At 40.7% G+C, this 11,628-nt stretch overlaps 1 protein-coding gene across 1 annotated transcript in view; it reads right to left on the bottom strand.

The window, feature by feature from the left end:
* LOC111875076 overlaps window positions 1-4,987 on the bottom strand; it is a 38,143-nt gene extending 33,156 nt beyond the window's left edge. The window contains exon 1 of the mRNA XM_023871131.2: window positions 4,260-4,987. Within this exon, the coding sequence (XP_023726899.1) occupies window positions 4,260-4,647 (388 nt within the window). The 5' untranslated portion in view covers window positions 4,648-4,987. The remainder of the gene's footprint in view (window positions 1-4,259) is intronic.
* Between the last annotated feature and the right edge of the window lie 6,641 nt (window positions 4,988-11,628).

The following is an 11,628-nucleotide window of genomic DNA, read 5'->3' as shown; positions in this document are numbered from 1 at the left end:
ACTTGATCATTCTAATTATACTTGGAGAAGAGTACAAGTTATGAAGCTCCTCACTATGCAGTTTTCCCCAACCTCCTGTCACTTCATCTCTAAAAATAATAATAATAATAATAATAACAACAACAACATAACTTCATTTTTTTGACTAGGCAGATGAGATAATTAAGTGATCAAAATATACATTGTTGCACTTGACGGAAAATCTATTGACAATTAACATAACTTCAGTTATTCTTTTCTGTTTTTATGTCGTGAGTCCTGTTGTATGCGAATACTCGAGTTCCTATACTGTCACACAAAGAACGTGGGTTTTTGAGTACAGTATAATAAAACAACAGAAGTCATGTAAAAAAGGATAAATCAGTTTTATTATAGCAGTCACACTACGTGTGTCGGTCACGTCACAATACATGTATTAAATTTCATGCTGAATTAAAGAAAGGTGAAGTTGTCCCTGTCCTTAACCAATTAAGCACTACGCCATGAACGCGTATGGGTGAGTGGATTTACAGACCCACATTTCCTTGATCTCGGCACTAGGTGGGGGTGAGTGGTCAGCTTTACGCCCCGGCCGCTTTTCCCCCGGGGAAGGTCCTCCCGGTTCCCACTGGATAGGAGGTTGGCTCCACAGTCTGTATATGTAAGTGATGCTGTGAAGAATTATTTGTTTGTGTTGTTTGTGTGTTTGGTTGAATGGGTACTGGGTCTCTAAATACGCATACATAATGAAGCAAGGGTGTAGTCCCGTCATGGTTTGGTTCGTTATAAGTGGGCGGTTGTTCATGTGATCAGTTTCGTTGTTTTCTGTCGTGGAGGGTTTATCTCATGTACTGGTTAGCGTGTTAATAACCGACTATTTATGAGCTGAAAATCCAACGCGTATATATACCTATAATTTAAAACGTCGGTTTGCCCTTCACGCTCTGTATTCTAGCTTGGAAACCAGTATGATTGTTCGTTTTGAGAAGGAAAACTTGTAAAATTTATTATTTTGCTCTTCCGTCCACGGATTCGAGACCGGGCGAAGTGTAGTTGTCAAAAAACATGTTCGCTAGTCCAGGAACTTAGCGACAGTGTAACCACCTCAAGCAACAAAGATTGATCCTCAAATTGCAGCCCATTTTATATACAAATTTCATCTTCCAAAATGCTGAGCTAGTTTCGATAAAATCTTTTATTGGAAGCCTAAATTAAAATTTGTCGGTCTATTTAGCTATGGTCCGTAATATTCCTATATATATCTAATAAGCCAGTCTGCATGTTCTTCAAATTGATCGTTTTTTTTCCTGGTGAAGGAAGGTATGGTAAAAGTCGCGACAATAATACGTGCGAAGGCTGACACTACATGATGGCGTGCATCGTTACACTTCTGTAACTTCTTCATGCACATAGGCACTGCTGAAAGGGAACGTGTCCCTGTGTTTAATTAAACAGCACGACCTGGGGACGTACAAGGAGCAGAGCTATATTTAACGCCTGCACTAGATGGAGGTGTTCATAATTTGCACTCTTCTCCAAATATACTTAGAATGATCAAGTCAAGGAGAATGAGGTGGGCAGGGCATGTAGCATGAATGGGGGAGAAGATGAATGCATATAGGATATTGGTGGGAAAACCAAGGCGTAGGTGGGTGGACGATATTAAAATGGATCTTAGAGAGATAGGATGGGATGGATTAGATTGATCTGGCTCGGGATAGGGTCCAGTGGAGGGCTCTTGCGAACACAGTAATGAACTTTCGGGTTCCATAAAATGCTGGGAAATTCCTGAGTAGCTTCAGAATTGGTGGCTCCTCAAGAAGGGCTCACCTCCATGAGTGAGTAAGCAACGAGATGGAGATGAGTGGTCACTTTCAGCCCCCGGCCGGTAAAAGAAAAATTAGATTCTCAGTTATCTTCTAGATGCAGTATGTTAACCTGAAATTCTGTTTCCTGAGAAATAGTTTCTTGAAATATAGAAAAAAGGGTTGATTTGCAGAGGTTCACCTTATAGAAGCCGTATAAGTTATCAGCAATGGAATCGAAATTTCTTTCAGTCTGTTCGGATAAAATAGTGAAACTTCATCAGTGTAGGAGTACGTCCTGATATACGATGTTTAATAAAAATATATTTGCGTGTAATCGTGAGGTAGTGTCTGGTGTGCATTGCTTTATTTTTTCTCCGAAACGACTGAACACTTTTCTGTGAAATTTGATATTCGCTGTTCCGAACTAAAGAAATGTCACGTGCATTTAATTTTTGTCCACGTCCGTACATTACGTGAAGCTCAGATTGTGAATATTTTAATGATTGTTGCATTATTGACGGACTTAATACATAGACGTTTACTCAAATCAGACATCGATTGGGAAAGGCCCATGCAGAAATGTGTGTTTATGTTGTGAAATATTTTGATATCTCTGTATGAACGTGGTTTTTGTATGGTTTATATAGGAAATACACGGCAAAGTTACTTAAGTTTATCTTTCACTTTGGCGTACTCCTGCTGTGGGAAAGGCGGTGCGTTACGGTGTCAGTTAATGACGCAGACTGTTACGCTATGTTTTATTAAGAACGTAGCTCAAGTATTCCTATGCTTACTTACTTACTTACTTACTTATGGAGCTGAGCCCTTCTTGAGGAGAAGCCAAATCTGCAGCTACTCAAGAATATCCCAGCATTTTATTGAACCCGAAGGTTCATCACTGTGTTCACAAGAGCCCTTAACTGGTCCCTATCCTGAGCCACATCTATCCAAGCCATACAATCTCATCCTATTTCTGTAAGATCCATTCTAATATTGTCCACTCACCTACGCCTTGGTCTTGCCTGTGGTCTCCTTCCTTCTGGCTTTCCCACCAAATCCTATATGTATTCCTCATCTCCCCCATTCGTGCTACATGCCCTGCCCACCTCATCCTCCTTGGCTTGATCATTCTAATTATACTTGGAGAAGAGTACAAGTTATGAAGCTCCTCATTATGCAGTTTTCTCCAATCTCCTGTCACTTCATCCCTCTTCGGTCCAAATATTCTCCTCAACATCCTGTTCTCAAACAGCCTTAGTCTATGTTCCTCCCTTACTATCAGAGACCAAGTTTCACACCCATACAAAACCACAGGCAGAATTATAGTTTTGTATATTCTAATTTTTATGTTTTAGAACAGCAGACGAGAAGACAAAAGGTTCTGGACTGAATGGTAGCAAGCATTACCCGAGTTCAGTCTCCTCTTAATTTCCTCCTGAATCAGGTTTCGATCTGTTATCATCGTTCCCAAATATTTGAACTGTGCCACATTTTCAAAACATCTGTTTCCTATCTTTATGTCCTGATTTTGATGCCGGTGGGAAATTCAGACGTACTTAGACAGGTCTTCTCTTCCGTTATCTTGGTTACACACTCTGCGATGTGCCTGGTCCCTGCACTATGTGGGCTTCAGGAGCCGTTTTAGCGATTAAATGGGCGATGGAGGAACTGCAGTTCCATTCCCGACAGGAACATTCGCATAGCTTCTTGTTCAGTGGGTACCGGGGGCTCTCATCCCGGGGATAAAGCAGTCGCGGCGTGAAATTAATGAGGGACCTCCATCTAGTGCTAAGTTTAAGAATGTGTGGAACTCTACTTCCACTCTCTGATGACACCATGCTTAATTAAGTACGGGAATGTCACATTTTGCGTTTTATTACAGTGTGAATACTTATTAACGTTTATGTCTGCAGTACAAATAAATAAATTAAATAAATACATGATCATCGAAGGCAGTGGAGTATGAAATGTTTCATATACATATGCAACTTCAGCGGCTAGAGGGTGTCGCGTGGTCAGCGCAACGGATCCCCACGGCCGTTAATCTTGGTTTTCTAGACCGGAGCCTCTATTTCCTTGAAATAGCTCCTCAGTTATCCTCACGAGGCTGAGTGGACCCCGTTCTACACCCACTACTTCTCATAAAATCTTGTAGCGCCGTGAATCGAACCGGGGTCCTGTGGATCTGTAACCAGAAACTCTGACCCGACAAGCGGCGGTTGATCAGTCGGTATAGTTCGCTTGCAAAGTACAGGCCTGGGAGTTTGTTTTGTTTTTTATATATATGCATATCCCGATAATAATATACTGAAATACTAATGTATTTTTTTAATTTATATTTTTGTGTATTTTATTTTTAAAGTCTCAGACTCTCGTGCTTGTATGGAATTCATATCTGCAGTAAGATACAGGTCCCTACACCCTGAGACTGTTTATTTTCAACAATGTTATGTAATACTCAGACCTACTCACCTGTGCTGTTGTACGGGATGAGCAGCAAATTCATGCTCGCGTAGGTCGAGACGACAGCCCGTAGGAGCTTCTTGGTCCGGTGCAAGAAGGGAGGAGCAGTATCTACGACCACTGCCACAGGACTTCTTAAGTACCGGTCCTGAAGGATCTGTTTAATGGTGCTTACAGTAGATGTCCCCTCAGGCTCCATTACCGGAACTGCAACAGCCGGTGGCCCTAGGTCGTTGTTGTAAGGATTTGTGTGTATATCTCGGATTGGAATCGCGCCTGGCCTTGGGCCGGATAATATTCGTTGCTGAGTAGCCGTTGAAATCTGGCACGATTGAAATACAGCGAGAAGTAGGCACATGGCAGTTCGATTCAGCAATATTCTCTTCAAGATATTCATTTTTAGATTTTTAATATGTCTGTTTCTCGTTCTGGCTAGTTTCCGTTTAAATTCATTTATATTTTTATGTTGTAGATTATTGATTTTAATAAGGGGTTAATGATACTTAGAATAGGACTGCGTCTGTTCTGTGTTTGGTTTTAATGGACGGATAACAAACCTCAGGTTATTCTTAAGATGTTTAATATTTCACAGAGAACATTACTTTGTATGCTACACGAAAGAAAAAGTATGGTGAAACACTTGATTTTATGTAGTTTTCGAAAGACAGGATGAGCTGCCCACTGCCGTAGACCTATACGTACTGAAGTATATTACGTCGTGCACAGTTCTTATAACGCGGCCGTCTTACGTAGTTTGAAGAAATGACGCTTATTCAGGGCATTTCCATGTTTCATTGCTCATATCGGAACGATAGATAGGAGTTAGAAGAAAATATAAGGGCGGAGTTATTTGGCCGGAAGTTACCGGACGTTGTTTAACAGTTGTGACGCTTAGTGTTTGTAGAGGAGTATACGGTTGACGACGAAGATATTCCTGATTTTGTTAGCCTTTGTTTAACAGTAATCTAAGCTGAATGGCAGCGGTTGTTTTTATTGGCGCCATGCGTCTGTTAGGTATAATTGATCGAAGGAAAGAAAACTGACCAGCGTTCTGGTGGAATTTGGGCCCTTCACGATCGCACGCATTCATGAGCATCCATGGTTCAGTGTTAGATAACTTCATCTATGTAAGGCATGTCCAACTTCAAACAGGTTGTGATCGACTTTTTAGTGTCAAAACTGCCAGTGATCTACCACCTTCTCCTATCGTCGTACCTCGCTTTAAGCAAAAATATTGGTAAAAATTACACGACATATGATGTTTGCTGTAAAAGCAACATACATTGAAAGTAGAGACTGCTTTAACACGTATTTTCCCTTCAAAATCTGAATATAATCATATTATATTACAAGTGAATTTACATGCTTTTCACGTATAATTTCCTTACAGGCCTATGAGATCGACCAAAAATCGTCCCGCGATCGACGCGTTGGACATGCCTGTTCTATGGTATTAATTAATTTATATAGTTAGATGTCAAGAATTCCTTAATCACTTTTCAACAAACCAAGTTACATCACAAAACTTGTATTATTTTGCTTGTTCACTCTAATGTGGGAATGCTATCTCACGTGGGTGATTTTCTGTAATTTTTCCTGTTACGTTGCGACTCTATTGCCCTAGGTTAATATTGCTTCGTCTCCTCACATCAGCGTGGGGATATAATTTCACTTGGTCAGTTTTATGAATTCCTACCGGTCAATTGTCAGGATGTCTCACCAAGCTGGTATTCTTCTCACAGAATTACTTGGTTTTTGGACTTCTCCCATCGTCCGGAATTTTAGGAAATAGAAAACACGACGTTTCCGTAACTGGACCTACGTCCAGTGACTGAGATTAGCTCCTAAGGGGCCCAACTGAGTAGGTGCTTCCTTCCTCACCTACAGACGGAAACATATCCAGTTTCCGAAACGTCGTGTTTTCTGTTTCCTAGAATTCCGGACGATGGAAAAAGTCCAGAAACAAAGTAATTCTATATGTTATTCACCATCGTCAGAACCGTTTAGAATCTGCTTGGTGGTCTTCTGTCTACTCTAATGTGGGAGCATTGTATTGTTTGGGTGGTTTTCACTGGTTTTCCTATAGTAATGTATAAGTATTGTCACGTGTATCAGTGATTAATAACGCGGGTTTGGATTGGTGAATCGGTTTATTGGTTCTTCACTAGTCCTAACTACAGTTAATTCTTACGCTCTTAAGATTATTGTTAACTATAGCGCATAAAGTCTTCTAACATTGCACAGCTGAATCCTCACAACTCCTTTCCGTGACGGCTTCGTGTCCTTGACTCACGGCTTCTCAGCTATGACTGCAAGTCCAAGTCCAAGTCACATTGCGACTGACGGTCAGTCAGTCAGTAAGTCTTGGTGTCGAGCCCCGGCTGGGTCTCATGACCAGATATTTATTAGTGTTTGGCATTTACGGTCTTGTTTCTGTGGCGCGCCCTCTATGACGAGAGGACGGGTCTGCCTTTTGTATATGTTGCTGGCCCTTGCCAGCGCAGTCTTTCTCGGGTCTGGGTCCCTTGGGACTCGAGACCATGCAAACGACCTTCATTGTCCCCTATAAACCTTTGGCACGGACTCCATAGAGAACACCTATTGTAGACATGTTTATAGTTCTGTTGCTTAGCACTGGGCATAGCATGGACCACATTGAAGACACTTCTTCTGGTGTCAGAATTGTTGCGTAACCTAACAGCGGACTGTTTACCAAGAATCTGTTTTCGCTGGAACTTGTTTACCAACCCGTTACCTAGCAATGGGTATACATGTAACATATATTATCTCTCAGGTTAATATTCCTTCGCTTCTGCACTTAAGTGCTTTTCTGTAGTTGACAGCAGTTAGCTGTTCAAGATGGAACTCGAAAATTTGTTGTGTTCACAGTAGCACCTAATTGGTCATTATCCTTAAGTAGTCTACACCCTTTTTGCCATACTTGAGATCCATATGTTATCCTAAAATTTACGCCTGCTTCTCCCAAATTCTCTCTTCCTTTCATATTTTCAGGTTCAGATTTTGTATCAGTTTGTAACCTTCCCCATGTTTGTTACAACATGGCCCACCCATCTCACCCTCATTGATTTAATTATCCTAATACTGGGGGGTGTTTTAAAATTTTAATCGAGCAAAAACATTGAAGTGGACATCAGTTTTCTGTGAAACTGTGTACCCTTATCACTGTAAAGTTATGTGTCCCAACGAGACGAGATTAGTCATCAGTCTTTGTTGTGGTTTCAGTTTCCTGTGATGACGAACGCGTGATTTCAAATTTCATGTGACTCCGTTTTGTTTCGTTAGTTCTCCCCGAAGAATTGTTGCATCATACACGTACATGATGATAAACTGTTGAGAAATGAATGTTAAATTAACCGAAGAAATGTAGGTGTGGTTGCATGTGGATTATGGTATAACTTGATCCAAATGTCCAGCCACATCCTACCATCTACCGGCGATTAGTTGTTATTATACTGTTCTATTTTAGTGGCAGTCGTCGGGATCGAACCCGGTACCATCATAATACTCAAAACCTGCATGCTAACCATTAGATTGCCCCTGGCTTATGAGGACCGGAGTATAGCCGGCTTCTGAAGCGTCACATCTTGAACCATGGACAATGACAGACGTAATTGCGGTATTGACGTAACCGTTTTATGCACTTCTTTCGCTTATCCATCAACGGACCACATAATGGATGGGCTGTGTCCGAACGTGCAACCGCATATTTCATGTCTGAAACTACTGGTTCAGTTTCCTTCACTTTTATATTGAGGATGTTAAACCGAAAGTTGTTTAGGTAGTCTGATTTATATTAAATTCAGAATAGAATTATGTTGACTTTTTTTTACATGCCTTATCATGCAAGAATCTATGTGTAGCAAAATATATAAACGTCATTAAGATTTGTAACTTTTATTTCACACTTTTTTGTGAATATTTAACAAAATACAAGCCGAAATATGTTCTAATTCAGTGCATTGTGATATATAATGCGATTAGTTATGCAAATAGAGTTGTATCTACTGTAAACTGACTTTGAGTCACTGATATATGTGGAATTCGTAACGTTGCATTTGGAAAATGCAGTATTTGTACTCCATTCAAGTTGAGCTATTGAGTAATGGTCGCACACCCTTATCCCGTGGTAACAACATATTCTTGGAATTTGCTAAATGCAAAATTTTTTACACGCTTCATTAATTTTAGGCCACATATTACAGTGTGTATGATGTAAAACATGATGAAAGCTTATGGAGTGTTCCATAATGAGGTGCCATGATTAATGGGTTTTTTTCCTGTGGCGCTACAGCCCCAATTTGGGCCTAGGCCTACCTCCATGAAACTCTCCGTTTCACTTCGGTTTACTAGATCTTACACATTCGGTAGGACTCCTTGGGCGAGTGATCAGCTCGTCGCAAGGCCTCTACCTGTGCACAAACACAGAAAAACGCACACAAACATCCATACCCTGAGTGGGATTCGAACCCATGATCCCGGCTTTCGAGCGAGCGAAGACAGTGCATGCCTTAGACCGCTCGGCTACCGTGAATGATTAATGGTTTAGTTACAAGGAAACTTGACTTATTTCTTCGTAAGTTATTAATGAGAACATGGAACTATATGAAAAAGTGAACATATCTTGGAATACATTCACATTCAAAAAGTGGAAATATTTTTAAAACAGGTAAAAACGTTTTATTAAGTTCCGTGGTGAATTTTCAAACTTGCATAAATTTCATGGTCATGCAACAGACAATTTTTAGGAAGAAGTTACAAGCCTATTGTCCTGTAAATTCTTCCAGCTGTGCACGGAAAAGTGATTAAAAATTGTAATGTAGTAATTACACCGCTGATTACATCGTCGTGGGAAATGTGCTCTTGAGCACTGAGATCTCAGATTTGAATCCTGCTTTTGTGTATATGTATGTTGGGGGAGGGGGTGGAGACGTACAGATTGGTCAGTTCCTAAGCTTAGAAAGTATTAAGAATCCAAAATATCTGATGGATTCACAGTTTATGATTTAATCCTGAATTGGTACAGGCAAAAGGACCTAATCAGTGACAGCCAAAGAAAATGTACATTTCTGTACATAATTCCCATTGGTATACATTCCCACAACCTGATATATACATATGTATATCAAATTTTCCCATCATAGCTATATTAGTATACACCAGGAAGTTCTGGGAAGAACTGATCGCGTACTTTCACCACAAATTAGATATCTGATATGGCAAATGGGGCAAAACTTTATTATTAATGCACAAGTAAGTCAATATATCAATAATATAGACTTGATTTTTATAGAAGCTGAGTTGTGTGTGTAGTAGAACAGTTTAAAATGGTAAAAGTTTTTACCCCTTCCTCGTCATTGAGAACAATGTGAACCACGGGAAGGTGAGCATGGCTGTAGGGTAGGAGGGGCTTTGTGAGAGATGCTGCAATGTTGGTATCACTAGTGGGAGGGATTTGTGGAGTATAGCGTTGCGATGGCCTCATGTGGTGTAATACACATGCCAAGATTCACGACGGTTGGTTCAGGCGTTCAAGCAATATAAAGGTTTAGCCTCAGCAATTTCAGAAGCTGCAATGTTGGTATTATTGATGGGAGGGATTTATGAAGTTCTCCGTTGAGATGGCCTCAGGTGTCAGGGTAAACATACCCAGTATCATGACGATCGGTTCAGGCAGTCAAGTAATATTATTACCTCAGGATTTTGAGAAGCTATTATTGATGGAAGGAATTTATGAAGTATGCCGTTGAGATGGCTTCAGCTGGCATGATATACATGCCGAGTTTCATGACTGTGCTACATATAGTACGGGTATTATTGATGGAAGGCATTTATGAAGTGCGTCCAGATGATTTCGTGTGGCATGATATGCATACCAAGTTTCATGAAGATGGTGCATGCATTCGAGCACTATTATGGTTTTGCTTCAGCAACTTGCGAGGTTGAAGTACTCCGTTGAGATTGGCTCCGGTGCCACGATACGTACATACGAAGTTTCGTAGAGATTGGTTCAGACATTCAGAAGTTAGGCGGTGACATTCATACAGACACACACACAGCAGAGCACTTTTATTTTTAGCCTACTTTTGAAGCGGCACGCGGTAACATAGTTGGTTGAAGCACTATGCTACAAGCCGGAAGGTTGCGGGTTCGAGTCCAGATGAGGTGGATTTTTTTCAGTTTACCTAATTATTCTATCCGCACTATGGCCCTGGGGTCGACTCAGCTTCTAACAGAAATGAGTCCCAGGAATCTTCCTGGGGAGTAAAGGGCAGCCGGCGCATAAGACTGACAACCTTACCGCCAACTGTGAGCCGATTGTATAGAAAGAATTTGAGAGCCTCGACGTCTCACAACCCTATGGGCCCCGACGGCCTGTCACAGGGATAGTTTTATTTTGCCATTTTCCTTATTTTGAAAAATGAAAGAACGCTTACATCACCTTCTGTCTGTGTGCTTGTCTGTTAGACTATGTATCTGTGTACTCGTATCCACTAATTTTTTGTTTTCTGTGCTGTCCGTGTCGTATCAAAGGAAAGTAGGCGATTAGATGTTCCCAGAGCTGCTTCTTTCGAAATAATTAAAGTAGGCTAAAAGTGATTGTAGTAAATATGCAGATGTATTCATGAAATATGCCGGTCACGGTAGCCGAGCGGTCTAAGGCATGTACTGTCTTCGCTCGCTTGGAAACTGGGACCGTGGGTTCGACTCCCACTCAGGGCATGGATGTTTAGTTTGTGTGTGTGGTTTTTCTGTGTTTGTGTACAGGTAGAGGCCTTGCGACGAGGTGATCACCCGCCAAAGGTGTTCTAGATGTGTAAGATCTAGAAAACCCGAAGTGAACGGAGAAGTTCATGGAGGTAGGCCTAGGTCCACTGGGGCTGTAGTGCCAAGGAAAAAAAATCATGAAATATTTCGATATCAAATTTCGCTCCCATAACTTAGTGATTATTTAATTTTACTATCAGGCACTTTTCAGTGATGCGGATGTCATGTTGTTGCTGTATTTCGTTCTGGGTTTTACAAAAAAAAAAAAAGTCCCATATTAAAGGTATAATTTTGTATGATTGCTCAATACAACAGATTTTCACATTTTTTCCCCCCCGGTTCCGTTTGTGAAATAAACTGGCTTTCACAAAATCAGGTTTGCTCATCACAAAGATTGTAGTAAAAAAGTTTAACAGTTTATTATTGTTATCTCCTAGTTTTTATTTGAATGCAATTTTACTTAAACGAGGATGCACTTCTGTTCGCGACTGAAACATCATGTTCTCAAATTGCGGTTGAAAGAATTATTAGAACACCAAAAGAAAGACTTTTTTTATTGCTAGTGGGGTGGGACTAAGTCCCTTGTACTGCG

This window comes from Cryptotermes secundus, unplaced genomic scaffold (genome assembly GCF_002891405.2).
Source record: "Cryptotermes secundus unplaced genomic scaffold, Csec_1.0 scaffold2553, whole genome shotgun sequence".
In the NCBI taxonomy this organism is placed as follows: Eukaryota; Metazoa; Arthropoda; class Insecta; order Blattodea; family Kalotermitidae; genus Cryptotermes; species Cryptotermes secundus.
The sequence above is the reverse complement of the archived record's forward strand: the minus strand, read 5'-3'. Positions and strand labels throughout refer to the sequence as shown.